At 41.5% G+C, this 18,257-nt stretch overlaps 1 protein-coding gene across 1 annotated transcript; it reads left to right on the top strand.

Annotated features, from left to right (window-relative positions):
• The first annotated feature begins 5,056 nt into the window (after positions 1 to 5,056).
• On the top strand, positions 5,057 to 18,117 carry PLEK2 (pleckstrin 2). The gene is made up of 10 exons (XM_083752276.1): positions 5,057 to 5,587; positions 7,633 to 7,794; positions 8,458 to 8,639; positions 9,698 to 9,789; positions 10,743 to 10,930; positions 11,613 to 11,714; positions 14,622 to 14,705; positions 15,646 to 15,724; positions 16,595 to 17,256; positions 17,397 to 18,117. The coding sequence occupies exons 1-9, from the start codon at positions 5,540 to 5,542 to the stop codon at positions 16,720 to 16,722; spliced, it is 1,065 nt and encodes a 354-aa protein (XP_083608402.1). The 5' UTR covers positions 5,057 to 5,539; the 3' UTR covers positions 16,723 to 17,256; positions 17,397 to 18,117.
• Positions 18,118 to 18,257: the final 140 nt, after the last annotated feature.

Genomic DNA, 18,257 nt, shown 5'->3' with positions numbered 1-18,257 from the left:
GGTTGTATTTACTATCTTCATATCTAACAAATCAAGATGGGCAGCCATTCAGTATGTCTGGTAGTGAGGTTTCTGGAAATTAAACCAGTATTCCTCCGCAGACTGTACTCATGCAAATATTCAATAAATTTCTTGGATATTTATCTAGCTTTTTCTTCTTCCTCTTCACATTCTTAAGAGAGTTTTAATGCACATGGGGCAAAGGTCTTGCTGCTAAAGGCAATGGAAATCAAGTTAATTTAACTGCCAGTCCAGTCAGCTTCTGAATGTGGAATTGGGGAAGGGAGATGCAGAGGGCACCATTTTGTCCTTTGCCTGATGCAACAAAATGTCTTGGGCTAGCTCACAAGAGCCCCAAGAAACATCAGTGATGTGATTCCTGCATTGCAGGTGGTTGAACTACATGACCCAACTCTACACGTCTAAGCTTCTATGTTCATTGTGCATCAGAAAATCCATATACTCTGTTTACGGCTGTTGGGTTTAAGTGTTGCTACAGAAAGAAGGTATCTTAACTTACAAAATTTGAATGAGGTGGTAGGAATCCTGCCATCATTTTAAGTTAATCATTTGATGTTTAAGTGAAGGTATAAGGCCAATTTCTCATGTAGGGGTTCCCTTATTTCATGAGAGGGGGAATGTAGATAGTGAACATGCAAATTCTACAGAGATTACAATCACGTGTTTCATTTTCACAGCAGCTTTTTGTGGAACAGAAATCCTGAGAACCTTCACGTGTAATTGTGGGAGGGATATCACTGGAGAAAATTGCATTTTCTGCTCCTAGGGTAGAAAACGAAAAAGGTTGTATTCCAGTGTTGATGACCATTAAGACCTGCAGCTGATAAATTTAATGCTTAGGCCTATGGCACACAATACAAATACGGCTGCAAACTTTTCCCCACCAAAGGAAATCTTGAGGACCTCAGAAAAGTTCTGACAGAAATCTCAGACAGGTGACTTCTCCCTCTCTTGATGTGGGTGGTCTACAGGACAAAGAGCAAACACCTGGTTCTGATTAGATCCTGCAGCTATGTCTGTTTTCATGAGCCTGACATCACTGTCTGTGTTGAGTCTTACAGGCATCTACCTGTCTTCTATGACATGAGGTTATGTTTACTACTAAATCTGGAGCTGCTTGTGATGACAAGTTAAGCAATGCTGAAAATCAGATCTCTGCTTTGAACACTTACCTACACTCAAATATTCAGCCTCCACCTTGTTTGTGTGTGGAATGCTATAATATACATGGTAATGTGTGTGTTTTATATTGGTTACTTGAAACTCCAGGTGGCATACAGTAAGTCAATATAAAAAGATTAAAAAGCACAATGGTACAGTAAAGTTCAATACTAAGATCTGAACGCAGCACAAAACAATATGAAAGCTAGAACTACCTCATTAAAAAGCATCACACAGCACAGACTAGAAATAATTAGTATATATCAATCTTTAATTGTATTAAAGATTCTAAATGGTATTTTCTCGCTGTCTTATCAATTGACCCTTGGCTGTAAACAGCCTCCTATAGCTAGGGAGGTCAGAGCTCTTAGGCATAACCTTAAGAGGGTTTCTAGACTCCTTGCACCACCACAACACCCCTTCTGAGTCCCTGGCATTCAAAACAAACCTATCTAGTCACTTTAATTGTGAAGATTTGTTCCTTACAGAAAACATTCAGGACTTCAAACCTCCCCCCCCCCCCATGATTGTTTTGGTACTCAGGTTAAGTACTTAATTCATTCTGGAGGTCCGTACTTAATCTGAAACTGTACTTAACCTGAAGCACCACTTTAGCTAATGGGGCTTCCTGCTGCTGCCGCACCGCTAGAGCACGATTTCTGTTCTCATCCTGAAGCAAAGTGCTTAACCTAAAGCACTATTTATGGGTTAGCAGGGTCTGTAACCTGAAGCGTATGTAACACGAGGTACCAATGTATTGAGAGCAGGAATACAAGCTTTTTTTAAATTATTATTTATTTTATTTCATAAACTGTATATACTGCTTGATTTTAGAAAAGAAACCCAAAGTAGTAGGTTTTTTTATTTTAAAAAATCTGGTTCTTGGTGCCCTTTAAGTTTAACGTGTGGTAAAAGATTTTGAACCCTATTTCTCTTCTAGGAAAAGTAATGTTGGCTTTCCACGTTTGTTGAATGTACATTTTGCTGAATTGCTTTTTCAGAAGTACGCTAGAAAGGATCTGTGAGGGATTGTTCAGGAAACACATTCATTTCTGAGTTACCCTTTTCCCTGATACACACGCCCTTATGACTTCCCACTATCCAGTACAGTATTTGCATTTTTTAAGTCCTTGCTGCTCAGTGATAACTTCTAGAGCCTTATCATCCATTCGAGTTTGCTTTATTTATTTTATTTGATAAACTTCTTAGTCACCTTTCAGGCTACAAATATCTTCCCAAAGTGATACACAATGCACAATAAAAACATTTTAAAGTTAACAAGAAAATCAAAATATAAATAGAGCAGTAAAACCATTTCATTTCAAGAAAGATTAAACTATACAAACCGTAATCCACAATCACTTACCTGACTGCACATCACAGCCATAGTTAAACTGGTTTCATGTGAATTAAGAGCATGCCGGTGCTGAGGCAGTGGGCATTTTGTTCCAACCGCTACCAGGAAACAAGCCATAGACTAACTTGCTATATCAAACCCTGTGGTTTGTTTCTTTCCAAACAAATTATGAGTGGTAACCAAGGTTTGTCATTGGCTTATTTAGAAAGAAACATACCACAAGGCTGTTTTCAGACAGCATGACACGCTAGACCATCACTTGTTTCCTGGCTATGTAACAAACAGCAGGGTAGAACCAAAGCAGCCACAGTTTCAGTTCATTTGCATTGAAAACCATAGGATGATATCCACAAAGTAATTCTTTTAGCGCAGTGGAACTTCTCCCTCTCCTTTCTCCCTGTGCATAATAACAAAATAGCAAAATTGGAAACCTATCATCTTAGTTATAAAAGAGCTTGAAATAAAAATAAATAAAACTACCCCTACTACCGGCATACAAGCAGGACTGCTGTAGCTGAACCCAGGGCTCAGGCAGCTTCACATGGTGGGTAGGTGGGCCTGGAAGGGAACAGGCAGCCAGTATAGCTGGCTGGAATAATATACAGATCTTTCCAGCCCTAAGGTCAGTGTTTGAAAGGTGTCTCTAGGAATACAGAAGTTGGCCACCCCTGGCCAAGAGAAGAAGCAAGTTATTGGGTTGACTTCTTATACCAGATCATTCTATCAGTGCGCTATAAAGGGAAAAACAAATGCCTTCTTATTTGTCTCCTACCTACTCCACAATCATCTGTGTGCCCATAGCCTGGATACTATGTGGGACGATGATGTGGTGACTAATGTTTCCTATCCTGTGACTCACGCTGTTAGAGTTCAGATTGTTATCTCAAGCGGGACAACAGCAAGTATTTCAGAAGTATTACAAGCATGGCATGAATTTTACCCTTACTGAATTCTTATCTCTATGATCCTACTTTAAGTCATATGTTTTGACCAACAAAGCCTGCTTTCTGCCAGACAGTGATCTAGGAGACTGGTAAGCCTCACAATAGCACGGAAGAATGTTGCTAGCCTTGAGCCTAAAGGTGTTTCTAAAGCAGGAAGGCTAACTTAAAGCAACATCTGGAGGCCCACACGTTAGCCACTTTTCTAAAGACTCTCCCTTCTCTATGGATCCATAAGGCTCCAATGCACATATTGAGTGACTGATTGTTTATATGTGCTGTTTTCCCATAACAAGCTGGGCCCAAAGCAGCTTACAGCAAACAAACATTAAAATAGAGAACAATTAATATACAAATATACAAAATACAGAACATGTCAGTAAATTCAAAACAACAAAAAATACGGAGCTCTATACAATTTAGGGCAGTGGAACTTCTCCCTCTCCTTTCTCCCTGTGCATAATAACAAAATTGTTCATGTCAATGTCAGAAACAGTGCCGTAAACCTGGGGTTATGAGAAAAGTCCCTGTGCAAACAGAAGCCCTCTGTGCGTTTTGGGAGCCCATGTGTGTACATTGGATCTACTGGATTGTGGAGGATGAGCCAACAGCTCCAATATGTTCTTGGACTTCCATGCACACTGCCCAGGCTTGCACCCCAGGGCGCTGCTAATGCAGACTTTGCCTCCGAAGAAACACTCCATTATCTCTTGAGACGGACAGATGCCAACAACAACAACATTTGTGTACTTTCTCCTCAGGTGATTTCTGTATGCTAGAACTTCCCTTCATAGAAACCCATGCACATTATAGGCTTTAGATTCTACTCTTATCTACAAATCCAAACAATGACCAATGTATGTATAAGAGATTATGCAAACACAATAATGTGTTTTTGCATTTTCAGCCATTTTTATCACGGGCGCTGACCCTATGTCAAACTACAAACCTGCTTTTTGTTTTAGTGTTGTTTTAAAAATGAGTTTATGACTTAGTAGGAGACTGGAATGTGTTTGTGTGTACTTGATGGGACTAATGTAGCTTAAGAACCCTAACATTCATGTTGATTTGGTCACACATGTGCTGGGTAAGGGTCATAGCCATTGCATAGTAAATTCATTGGTATTGAAAATATTTTCATAGAATAGAGAAATATTTGTATTTTGATTCCCCAAGTTTTTCATTTTTCCTTTCAGTTCACTTACATTGCTCCTTTTCCCTGCAGCTATTATTATTATTGATGATAATAATAATAATAATAATAATAATAATAATAATAATAATAATAATAATAATATCCAGCTGGGTTTCCCCAGGCACTCCGGGTGGCTCCTGACAGAATATTAAAAGCACAATAAAACGTCAAACATTAAAAACTTCCCTAAACAGGGCTGCCTTCAGATGTCTTCTAAAAGTCAGATAGTTGTTTATTTCCTTGACATCTGATGGGAGAGCATTCCACAGGTTGGGTGCCACTACTGAGAAGTTCCTCGGCCTGGTTCCCTGTAACCTTCTCACAGTGAAGGAACTGCCAGAAGTCCCTCGGGTGGAGACGTTCGTTCAAGTATACTGGACCGAGTCCAAGTCCTGTGGTAGCCACAGTGTTGGTCCCTGGTATGCTGTAGTACATGGAGATAACAATAAACAATACATTAAAAATGGAAATGCCCAGTGAACAAAACATGGGAACCTCCAGTCCTTGGCTTCTGTCTACAGAAGGTCTGTCTCCTTCCTGTGTTGTATAATCCAGATGGCTGACTAATATCTTCTGAGTCATTCAATGAGCTTGAACCATTCACAGTTCTAGGGGAAGTACTGCTATGGTACAATTATCTTGTTAAACTTTCCCTGTTTTGTATTCCCTTAAGGACAGGCGATCTCCTGGTGCCAGCTCACTATTTGCCTATTGTCTCCTGGGTAGGGAGGGGAGTAGACGTCACAGCAGAGGAGGAGGTGGCTAAGAAAACAGTCACTGTTTTAAAACTCCTCATGCAGAGGGATCGGCTTGCAGTTGCCCGCAGACGTCTTGGAAGGCACATTCACCTCCTACTGGATCAGCATGGAGGAAGGGAGTGGAATTCTGAAGGAAGGCTTTCTTGTTAAAAAGGTAAGCTGCAGTCACAGGCGATGTGTACATTACCAGCTTAAAACACAACTACAGTAGTTTGTTCTTTTTCTCAGCTTCTCTTGCTGGTTTGGGAGGAAATGCATCAATAAGCAATGTTTCATAAGGAACGACAAGATAGATATGGATTGTGGCTAATGGCATGTGTACACCACTTCCCAAATCAGTGGTGTGAGAGTCCCGGAGGCAGAGTAAATTAATGGGAGAGCACACACAGCCACAGTTGTAATGTGCAGCCACAGTTTTATCTCTAGGTGATTTCAGACTTGCAACCCCCTCTTTAAAAATGTGTTTGCCCTTGTTTGGGAAAGAGAGCTATAAATGTCAGAAGTAAATAACATCTTGCCAGATGTTTTCCAACATGAATGTCTCCCATAGCTAGGCAAAGCATGTATAAGGTTTTAGATACCGCTCTAGAGTGCTGTGCTAACATTCTGCTAACATTCCTCTCTTGCTCTGACCTGCAGCATCTTATTCACTGTCAGGTCCTGTCTTGCATGCATGCAGATCTCCTCAAGATCCACCGCTGCTGTCATCTTTTATTCTTGTCTTGCTTTTCAAGCAGCTCTCCCTATATCCTGCCCTTCTGACCTAGGGTGCAGCAGGTCAGAGCAACAATCTAGTTCTTCTTGCTCTACCTGTCTGCTCATCTTGATCTTTTGCCTTTTATTGTGCACACTCAATTTATGGTAGCCCAAGTTATTCAATTTATCCTTTTGCAATATCTGAAATATACCACCTCTCTTAATCTGTCATTGCCTTTATCAGATCTTCAGAAGGGCCCTAATTTCTAACAATTTATCCAGTCCAATGTGCTTTCTCTATGCTCATGTCTAAGGGCCAAATTGCACATGATGCAGGAGATTAATGAATGAATTTCTTTTCTCTACTTCAGAGACGCCACAGAGTTCCTAATTTGATTGTGCATTTATTCTTTCTCCTCCCCACCATGCTCTTTCCCTGATCTAAGTTGCCCCCAGAGGTTTCCATTAGCCCCACTAGGGGAAAACAGGAAAAACGGAACAGAGACTAGGTAGTACTGCAGTTGGCTGACAGAGCTGTCTACTTGGGGGTAGAGTGAAGAACAAAAGCAAAGAACTCCTGGATCAAGCCAAAGGCCCAGCTAGTCCAACATCTTGCTTTCACAGTGGCCAGACAGATGTTTATGGGAAACCTGCAAGTGGGACATCTCTGTCCATTGTGCTTCCCAACACCTGATATTCAGAGGCAAACTGCCTCCAACAGTGAAATGTTCTGTCGTGTTGTTGAGATAGCAATATGCTGGGTAAACTAAAAACAGATGAGAACTGCTGTATGGAACTTGAGAGCATTGTCTGAAATCTGGTTTTTTAAAGCTAGAACTCCACCCTGTGCTATGTATGGTTTGAATCCTCTCTGTTATAAAATTCAAAGTTGAGGAACACCAAAAGTGCCTGAGGCAGAGTATCAGATGATGCCTCCCCCATGCTATGGTCCACCACTTCAAAAAGTATTGGATTCCCCCCCCCAAAAAAAAATCTATTGCAAAAAATAAATAAAAATCTACTGCCCTACCTTGCTGCATGGTAGGGTAGGACCTTTTGAGAACCACTCATGCCTAGTGACTATAAAACTGAATTTGGGTCTGAGTGAGAGAAATCTATTTCATTTCTGCCATGGATTAGTTGGGGCGAATCAGCATCTTTCCCATTGTATAATAGTAGTTAGTTCTTTTCCCCGGGGGTACTAGGGTACTCAGTACTGGCACCAGATTATTGTGCTCATACCTGTAATGACTGCCTGGGAAACTGTGCTATCGTTGCAAAAAGCTCGCTTGTGGAATCACTAAAATACATTTGGGACAACCTTGAATTTGTGGAAAGAAGGTAAGAACTCGGTTTAAAGTCCTACCAGATGAGAGCACATTAGAGGCTATATAAATTATCAATTGAGTGCAATGAGTAAGAACTTCATGAGTATGCAACACCAAAGCAGGTAATAAATGTTGTTTATAAGCTGCACCTAAGATTGACACTTTCTGTTTGCAGGGACATGTTGTCCACAACTGGAAAGCAAGATGGTTTGTTCTTCTCCAGGACAGACTTCTCTATTATAAAGTTGTGGGAGGAAAGAAAGAGTCTTCTCCAAAGGGCAGGATTATTTTGGATGGCTGCACAATGACTTGTCCATGTTTGGAGTATAACAGGCCGGTATGTCCAATTCTCTTTCCATTTGGTATAAATTACTGTTGCTGTGTTGGCTCTAGAAAATGGAACATATTAGAAGGGGGCAGTGCTGGTACCATGAATGTGTGGGTCATATTAGCTAGGACATTCTCCCTTTAGCTAGGGGTGAAGAGCAGTGTTGAAACTGGCTACTTCTAAGCTCTGGAAAAATGTTGTGAGATCCTATCACAAATCTTACACATTTTCTCTAGTTTAGCTAGCACGTGATAGATATACAACTTTATCATACTGTATTTTAAAAAATTGAACATATTATAGTACTCACACATCAAAGCAGCACACCTGAAACCCACACTTATCCTTAATTTCCAGGAGATAGATAGATAGATAGATGATAGATAGATAGATAGATGATAGATAGATAGATAGATAGATAGATAGATAGATAGATAGATGATAGATAGATAGATGATAGATAGATGATAGATAGATATAGATAGATGTGATAAATAAAACACAGGTAGATTTATCATGTAGTTTTACCTGTGAAAATGTTTGATCACATCTGTTTATGACCAGAAAGTTAAGCTGTTCAAGGTCTCTCAAATTTCAGTAAGTATTTCTGAGTGATGCACTGATAATTTCTAGCAAATAATGTATTGTTGTTTCTTGTGGGTTTATTTGTAGTTGGTCATTAAACTGAAGACAAAAACAAACACAGAGTATTTCCTCGATTTCTGCTCTCGAGAAGAGCGTGATGCCTGGGCATTGGATATAACTGGTGCTATTCATGCTGGCAACCCAGTACAAGTCCAGCAACTTCACAGCATGAAAAATTCCTTCAAACTGCCCTCAAATATCAGCCTGAAGTAAGTGTTAAATAATGCCTCCATCTGCTTTCCTGTAATTTGTGGGGTGTGTGTAGCCCAGTTTGTACATAACACTAAGCCAGACTGTGGCTAAATGTGAACATGCTCATAGCAAATGTCATGGCTGCTTCACTTCTCCCCCAGTTCTGCTGCTGTGCTCCCAGAAGCTAAGCCATGGTTTAGCTTAACATTACGTCTGAATCCAAGATTGTGGTTTGTCTCAATTCGGACAAACCATAAGTTGTAGCCAAGGTTTGTTTGGGCTAACCACTCATGGTTGTTAAGGAGGAGAAGTTTGTGGGCTCCCCATGGCCATCTGCTTGGCTACTGCAGGAGAATAAATGCTGGACTAGGTTGACCTTTGGTCTGATTCTGCAGGGCTGCTCTTATGTTTTTATAGACCTGAGGCTCAGGGGACTCTCTGGACAGTAGTGCCATCAGGGCAGGACTTTGGGGCAGAAGCTCAGAGCCCCACTTCATAGAATGACCAGGAGGACCCCCAAACGCAGCAAGGCTGGTTTACCGCATTTTCAAGTGAAGTAATATGCCTTACCATCTAAAGAGGGACCCCACTGGAATATAGTCCCAAGACTGAGCTTACTTGACAGCAACATAGAATGAGATGCATTCAAGCAAGGGCATAGTGCTGTTTGCCAGCACCCGAGGCGGGTGTAGAGTGTGCTCATCTGGCGCTTGCCACCGCCACCGGGCAGGCACTCACAGGCGGGGGAGGGACATGTGGAGGGTGAAGATCATTCCCCGCATTCCCCAGCTTGGTTCGCCTGCCACCCCCGATTGTGCATCCAGGGCAATTGCCCCATGCCCCCTTCCACTACGCCACTACTTGATTGAATCAAGGATACAGGACTGAAGGGACAGAAATCAATGGTACTCTCCTGTGTTAAACTGGAATTGCCTTCCACTCATGCCTGAGGTACTTTCGATCGAAACTGTGCTCTTTATTGGCTGTATGAATTGAGACAGAGGGATTTGAGTCCCCTCACAAAACCGGATTCTCTGTTTTCCTAAACATTAACCTTTTTGCTGGTTTTTTCCAGTCACATTGTGGACAAAATGCATGACAGCAGCAGTGGAATTAAGCTCACACCCAACACAGAACAAGGCAGCACATATAAAGAAAGTTTTACAGGTAGGCAAACCTCATGTTATTAGCCTCCTAGTACTTCAATATAATCTGATGCAAAGGAATGTTGTTTTCTCCCAGGGCCCACCATGGTGCAGCTTCAGAACCTTGTTTTCATTATTAGGGCACAGCCCTGGGACATGAACAATAAGAGCACATCTTCAGTGATTTCGCTCCCACTAGTAGCTACAGCCAGACCTCACATGCTGGTGATTAGATGGAGGTACTTAAACATTAGTGGGAGTGGCTTCCAAACCTAGTATTTGGAGTGTGGGGTGGGTAGCTAACATGGTGCCCTTTATATGGTGTTGAACTACAACTTCCATCAGCCCCAGCCAGCTAAACAAATGTCTAGAGGTGATTGCAGTTGGTCCAACTGCAATTGGAGGGCACCACATTGGCTACTCCTGAATTAATGAATTGCTTTAGGACCAGGGGATTTGGGTTCAATTCCCTACTTGGCTGTGAAGTTCACTGGGTGACTTTGAGCCAATCATGGCCTCTCAGCCTAATCTACCTCCCTGGGCTGTGATGAAGATGAAATGAAAGAGGGAGACCCGTCTACACTGTACTATGCTCCTTAAAGGAAAGGCATGATTAAAATGTAAGGGGGAAATATAATCTGGAGCCCAAACACCTCTAATTTTAGGTATCATTTATGAATTGTGTTTGTGCGCGCTTCACAGAATCATAGAATTCTACAGTTGAAAGGGTCCCCTTTGCCTGCAAAATGTCTTGGACTGGCCCAGAATGAGAATAAGGTTATCCAGACAGACAGTGCTACCTGCCAAGTTTATGAAAATGTGCATGCAAATGTCTGCTCTTCAGTCAGGTTAGATTACAATTTAAGACTCATTTCTATATTAGAGGACGAGTACTGAAAACCTCTACCTTCCTTGGGAATTGACTGGCTGCATGCCGTTTTTGCTCACCTTAACAGCCGCCTTTATTCTTTTCAGGCTCTGTGCTGGTTGACTGGCTGATTTCCAATCGTTTTGCAGCCTCCCGTCTAGAGGCTGTCACCCTGGCCTCTGTGCTGGTGGATGAAAATTTCATTAAGCCTGTGGGAGCCCGCAGTGTTGAAGCCATGAGGAATGGTGATTTGACAGAGCAGTTTTTGGATGACTCTACAGCTCTGTACACATTTGTAAGTGATGGGATTTCTGGAAATCTCCTTTCTGCATATGAGGACACTAAAAAAAAATGGGGGCGCAGTGTGCATATGAATTGGGGAGACTAATAAGAAAGATTTGCAGCAAATGAAAATCAGGCAAATGAAAATCAGGTCCAAAGACTTGGGCAAAATCTTTCTAATGCTTTCCAAGTTATATCTGACTAATACAGTACGTAGTTGGACTTTGGGTTGGGTGTGGACATGCAACAGGAACAGTTTGGCGTTTATCTGGATGCAATATGGGAACAGCTCATTGTACCTGCCATAATGAAACTTAATTTATGCACTTCTGTGTCTGTTTATTAGTGAGGGGGCAGCAAAAGGCCCTCTGGGCCTCTCCAGCAGCATTATTTGCTGGGAGTGGTGGCAGCATTGCCGAGACCTGCAATGGGTGGTTGTGAGCCTAGGGGTGACATCAGTAGTGGTGGGCCCTTTAAGAGCATTGGGGTCCTGGCAACTGCCTGAGGATACTGGGTGCTGAGACCATCCCTGCTGTTTATCATGTCTGGCAAAAAAACTGCTTTGAAGATGGAAGTTTCTGTGATTTGAGGAATGGAAGTTCCGTGTTAAAAGAGGAAAGGAACACTTCTGTATTTTGTACTCGTTTTGCTACCGCCACCCCCAATTTCCCCAATATCTTTAATTTTTATTGCAGGCAGAAAACTATAAGAAGAGAACCACCTCCAAAGAAAATATTCATCTTAACATTATTGAACTGAGTGGCACCATTTTAAAACAAGGATTTTTAATAAAACAGGTGACCATGACTTCTGAATCATGTTGGCAAGTGGAGAATGGGAGGCAATGCTGTATTTAGTGTCTTCTTAAGCTCATTTTAAAGAAGAAAGTTGGGTAATAAAATGAAACAATATGGGTTGTATCTGCTTGTACAATAAACTTCCACTTGTCCAATGGGACTTCTCTCTCCTCTTCTGCTCATGCCCACCCTCGAAAACTGCTCCAGTGCATTGGGGGAAGATCTGGAGCATATCTGAGGGGGACATATGAGGAGAGGAGAGAAGAGGAGAGGGGAGGGGGAAGTCTGCTGACGTACTGTTGAATACAACCCAAAGATTGCAATCACATGAACAGTGTTGCAGAAGAGTGCACATAGGACCAAATGTATAGGGGGAAAATGTGGTGTTCTTTGCCTAATACTTCAATAGGAAATATATTTGCCTTTAGAAAACTAACTGGAATCCTTCTTGCAGATACATAGGCGCCGACTCCATGGGGCCTGAGGGGGCCCGAGCCCCCTCAAAAATTCGTTTGGGGGGGCGGAGCCCCCCCAATAATTTAAGAAAATTATTACCGTAAATTTCGCTCTATAACACACAGATTTTTTCTCCTAAAAAGTAAGGGGAAATGTCTGTGCGTGTTATTGAGCGAATGTGTGGTCCCTGGAGCTGACTCGCCGGAGCGCAGGGGCAAAAATAGGCAAAAATCAGATCGGGCGGTCGGGCGGAGGGAAGGCGGAAGCTGCTGCTTTCCTGCATTCTGCCTCAGGGTCTTACTGCCCACCCGCTTCTGTTGCTGAGTTTGCTCAAACTCAACAAAGAGCAGGGAATCCCCTGCCCTCCTGGCAAGCAGAGGGTTAAGGAAAGGATCGAGTCCTTCCTTCTAATTCTTTCCTAGTCACACTGCGTGCAGGCTCCAGCCCACCACCACCTCCTCTCCATGCTCTAGGGATGCAGGTGGGAGAGAGAGAGAGAGGGCTGGCTTGGGGGGGGGACTTTTGCCTTCCTTTCCTCCCCCCCCACCCCGTTAAACTCCTCCCCTGCATTCTTAGCCAGCTGCTTCTCCGCACACCCCTCTTGTGCTTCTTGTCCCTTCTGTGTTTTTCCTTCCCTCCCCATTTAAAACGTGGTGACAAAGCACGGATCCACATGGATCCTCAGGATCTTTGCATTGGGTCACCCCAAATTCACCATCAGATCACATAGCATGTTCATGGCTACATCTTGCACCAAAAAAATCACGCACCCACTGTTGCCTAGGGTCACAGTGGTGCAAAAACGTGGTTACAAAGCACGGATCCACATGGATCCTCAGGATTTTTGCATTGGGCTACTCCAAACTCACTGTCAGATATTAAAAATCTTTATAAAATAGAGAATGAAATACATACAGAATGTTAAATTTTCAGTTTTGAAATATTAGTACTAGTTTAGTACTGTATTTCTATATTACTATAGTACTGTATTAGTTATTTTCAAATACTTAAATATTTTTAGGGTGTAAGACCCAATTAAAGCCCGTTATTTACATACAATATTACAGTATTTACATACAGTATTAGGCATACTGTATTAACTTTATTAACTGTATTAAAGCATTAACTTTGAGATATTATATTTATTTAATGAACCCTCAGCCTTATTCAAAGTAAGCTTAAATTAGCTATTTCACTTATTAATCAAAGTGCTATTACTGTGCGACAGCAATATTTTATGTTTTATTCTTTTAATGATAGTTTAGGATTTATTTAAATATCATTTCAGTCTTTTCAGAGCTATATATTCACTGCTCTGTAATAGTCTATAAGCATAATTGTTACTGTAAATTAAATTAGCTTTTTACGAAAATACCGTGCGTGTTTTTGTTTTGTTTCTTTTTTCAAAGCCAAAAAGTGTTTCAGGCTTGTCGAGTTTCCCGGAGTGTGGAGTTATAGAGAGTCGAGTTTTCGGGGTTCTAATGTTGATCATATGACTCTAAAATACTTTTAAAAAACTTTAAAACTCACTAATTTTCATCTAAAATTTAGAAAACTTCCCGGGGCAGGACCCCGGTATGGCCCCCCCCAATATTTTTTATAAGTCGGCGCCCCTGTGCAGATATGCTACCTTTCCTTTAGCAAATAATGTTTGAGGTGGAGAATAATTGAGAAACACAATCTTTCACCTGATGTGGTACAACACAAAAAGCACTGGACCTTGTGATATTTCTGAATGTATGGTTTAGCTTTCTGTGTGACATAAGAAATGCTGTTCAAATCATAATCGGCAAAAACGATTTTCTGACCAGGAAAGCCTTTGATTCCTCCCCCCCGACGCAGAACTATCTATACTGATTTCAAATAGTTTTGTAAATCAGGTTGTTCCCCCACACACCTCAGTGCACTGAAAGTTAAAATGGAATTAAGAGACCATTGTGAAGTGCCTTGGTGAATAGTGAGGTCAGAATCCCCCACAAGGATTTGTGCGCCAAGTGATCCTTTTGAATTGTCATTCTCAGAAGAATTCCAAAATAATTTGCACTAAAATCAGATCTTCTATGAAACAGCGGTCCCACTGTGTACATTATTATATTCTGATTCTGAAGCAAATTTGGTTCTCAAAGACAAGCATTCAAATCTAGCCTACAGTTGCTATTCAAACACTTCTGTCTTTACTTGTTTGAGCTAGGAAAGGAAGTTGATGTAGTGACTTAGCAAAATGCACAATGACTTCAATTCTGCCTCTGACAATGTTTCTTTGTCTAACTTACTTGGCTATGACAATTATTCCTCTCGGCTAAACCTGTTTCACAGGGCTGTTGTGAAGATAAAATGTGCTAAAACAGATAACGAGAAATGTCTCAGTGTATGCAGATCTACAGGCCACTTCAGAAGGACAAACTGAGAAATGGAAGGTGAAATGGATCTATTAATCTTTTCAACTTTTAGGGACACAAGAGGAAAAACTGGAAGGTGAGGCGCTTTGTCCTGAGGGCTGACCCTGCTTTCCTACACTATTATGACCCAACAAAGGTGAGATGGTGGACTCCCAATACATAAACTATCTCATGTCTTGTGTGTAACTTTTTGGTAAAATAGATCTGAATTTTTTTGTGCTTAAGTTAGAATCATGTGAGGCTGAAACTAAACCTCTTGTGGTCAACAAATGTGGCATCCTGGGGTGTGTGTGTGTGTGTGCATGTCATGCCCTGGCTCCCTCAATTGTAGGGGCAAGGCGGCGCACATGGTGCTGTGTTTTGTTCTTATGCTAATTAGGTTGGTTGCTGGAGTTTGGTCTGTGGCTGTGCGCACACCATATATTTAAAGCTCATTCAGAGCACATTATTTTCTTCAAAGAATTTTGGGCACCACAGTTTACTCCTCACAGATTTATAATTTCCAGCAACCCTTAAGAAACTATGGTGCCCACAATTATTTGAGGGGGGGAAATCTGCTTCAAAGGTATAATTCACAGCCTGTGTTGATCTAGATTGGATTTATGACACTGCTGGGTTGATTTTATCAATTTATTTATGATTTCATTGAATTATATAATATGTGTTGGTTTTGTTGATCTTGCTGTGTATGTTGCCTAGATAATGTTTTTATTAAGGCAATTCATAAATGGAATCAACTAATAATAATAAATAATAGATGGACAAACTGTCTGATGCAGTATAAGACAGCTTCCTAGGTTCCTATAATCCCCCCCTTGTCTTTAGAATTCAACTCTGTTATTAAAACACTTTGGAAGAAGACATGTATAATTTTTTAAAATTAAGATACTACCTGTTTACATAATTAACACCTAGAACCTCCAGAGGCCTATCCCAAAGAGGAACAGGCTGGGACAAGATTCATGTTGTGCTGGTGTGGCCAGCTACTGCATGTCTTGCCAAAGTAAAATGTGTTGCATAGAACATATAATTCATATTCCTTACTTCTCCCTTTGGACTCTTTCTACCCGCCATAGGAAGATAACCGACCAGTTGGGGGATTCTCTCTCCGTGGTTGCCTTGTCTCAGCATTGGAAGATAATGGAGTCCCAACAGGCAAGTATGAACATAACAGTTCCTTTGGTTGTGGAGCTCTTCACATGTTCCTTTCTTGTTTATGAATGAACTTTAGTGTGAATCAGCTGCTTACGCTGGGAAAGCTGAAGCCTGATCAGATATTAGGACCTGGGCTCCCAGTTATGGGAGATTAAGTGGCAATGGTGGTGGGCATAATGAAATCCATGAATTCCACACCCTACTATTTTAGTCAAATCACACCTCCCCTGTAGGTTTCCAAAAACAGTAGTTTAGGAAATTGTCATAAAGGCCAGGGGGCCAGGCCCTGTTTGCCCCTTCTCCAGTCTGAGCACCAATTAGGGCACCTTGAAAAAGGGCAACTGTGACAATAGGACTGGATGTAGCTCTCTTGATTATAAATAGCTGGCTCAAGCAGCCATATTGCCAGATTAAGTATTGCTTTTTTGGCCTTTCATGGGACTTGGGTGGGTGGGAGGTCATGTAAAGATAAAGGGAAGAATTCAACATCACATCACTCTTCTGATCAGTGCAAGCATTTCTGCTTTTCAGATGAAATGGTACGCCCTTTCCCCTTCTGTTCTAGGGATTCTCCCAACCCTCCAAAGTGGATTTGGACAAGGTGTGTGGGTGTTCAGGCAGACAAGAGGGGGAAGAAACACACTGTGTTAGCAGAAGCCCTTGCACTAGCTTCTGCTAGCACACCGGGTTAGCTGGATCCAGATCCAAGCCTGTATTCGTATCAATGCAGTGGTACACTCTCTTATCAACAAAAGCAAAACTGTGTTGAGTTCTCAAACTCTCTCCCTTGTGAGATTTTGCTGTTACTGCAGCAATTGTGTTGTCTCTGCGCCTTGCTAACATTCCCCTCCCTTTTCCTTTTTGTTGCAGGAGTGAAAGGGAATGTGCAGGGCAACCTCTTCAAAATCATAACAAAGAATGACATTCACTACTTTATACAGGCCAGTTCCAAGGCAGAGAGGGCAAGCTGGATTGAAGCCATCAAACAGCTAACATAGACTTTTGCAAATTTCTTATGTGGGCAAAACCATTGACTTGGATCATCGCTTTGGGGTAATATAATGGTTGGTTTTTGAGGTGCATGAGTGAGTTGTTTCAGCCAAACATAAAGCCTGCATCCAACAAATCTACTTGGGCCTTTACCACACTTTCCTTATATGAAGACTTGTACATTCAGATTTTTTAAAAAGTCATTTCCTGTATGTGGTCCACGATACTTATGCATCATTTTCCTAGAATAATTCTGGGAATTCTGAATATTCAACCAGGTACATTCATCTGAGTAAAGCTAAATCACATGACACAGAGTTGGACAAACCTAGAATGGGGACATCAAGCTTGGAAACTGAATCGGACCTCTGCCATCTGTTTCCATTCACCTTCACAGCCCAGAAGGATATAGGATGGGATTCGCCTAACAAGCCCCATCAGCAGAAGCCCTGCATAAGGATTCCCGCTTGTGCAATGGGTCTTTCTCCCCTTTCCTCCTCCCATTCCCCCTGAAGTTGCCTAGGAGGTGTGTGTCTAGAGCAGTGTTTCCCAACCTTGTGCCTCCAGATGTTTTTGGCCTACAACTCCCATCATCCCTGACCACTGGTCTTGCTAGCTAGGGATGATGGGAGTTGTAGGCCAAAAACATCTGGAGGCACAAGGTTGGGAAACACTGGTCTAGAGAACACCCAAAATAGCATGCAGGGGGAGAAGAGCAGGGGAAACTCTTCTGCCTGTCAAGATGAAATACTTGTACAAACGGAAGGTTCAGCATAGTGCAACACTGAATTCCTTCCATAGTGTTACTGATTTACATCAATATAATTTCTTTGCCAGCTTTGAGATGGTTTTAAGCTTCAGTTCTCTTTTTTTTATAGCATTCAGTTCTCTCTTTTTTATACATTTTTAAGCCGGCCTATTTGTGTGTGGCCATATGAAAGTTCATGTATAGAGCCCACTGGCCAGTTTGAGTTCCTGAGAACAGTTCACATCTTACAAGCAGAAGTGCCTTCTGCCAGAAGGCAGAGGAAAGGGGGAAATGGCAGGTCCAATATTTTTTATGTTGTGTTTTACCTGTGGGAAATTAATTTCTGTAGAGGATAATGAGGCTAGATGTCTCAAGATGGGTAACTGCTGCAGTTTGAACTGCATGCCAAATATAGTATTTTCTTTTCTTTTTTAAGTAAAAATGTCCCATGAAACACTTAAGAAGCTCTGACACTGAGGTTTTGCAGAAGGTAATTACCATATTTAAAAGTGATATTTGGGGTATGTTTTAATGATCTTCCATATTTTTTTGTATGATCTTTTCTATGATTTGTTTGTATTTCTGATTTGTTTATTTATGCTGCAGCTGTAAAATTGCAAAAAAAGTTTTTTTAAAAAAATATAGTGATGAGCCACTTATAGTATGCCTTTAAATGTTAATAATTTCAAAAGCACAAGAGACTTGCTGACAAGCCTCAATTTGGACTATGGATTTGGTTGTTTGTGGAAAACAACTTTATATAATAAAACTCAACAGTCACAATCAGAGGGAAAG

This window comes from Podarcis gaigeae (genome assembly GCF_964106915.1).
Source record: "Podarcis gaigeae genome assembly, chromosome: 1".
In the NCBI taxonomy this organism is placed as follows: domain Eukaryota; kingdom Metazoa; phylum Chordata; class Lepidosauria; order Squamata; family Lacertidae; genus Podarcis; species Podarcis gaigeae.
Note: the sequence above shows the minus strand (reverse complement) of the source record. Positions and strands in the feature narration are given on the sequence as shown.

Coding starts and splice junctions, on each gene's coding strand:
- PLEK2 (XM_083752276.1), top strand. CDS start 5,540: ATGGAGGAAGGGAGTGGAATTCTGAAGGAAGGCTTTCTTGTTAAAAAG. Junction 5,588..7,632: donor AAGGCTTTCTTGTTAAAAAG/GTAAGCTGCAGT, acceptor TTCTGTTTGCAG/GGACATGTTGTCCACAACTG. Junction 8,640..9,697: donor CCCTCAAATATCAGCCTGAA/GTAAGTGTTAAA, acceptor GGTTTTTTCCAG/TCACATTGTGGACAAAATGC.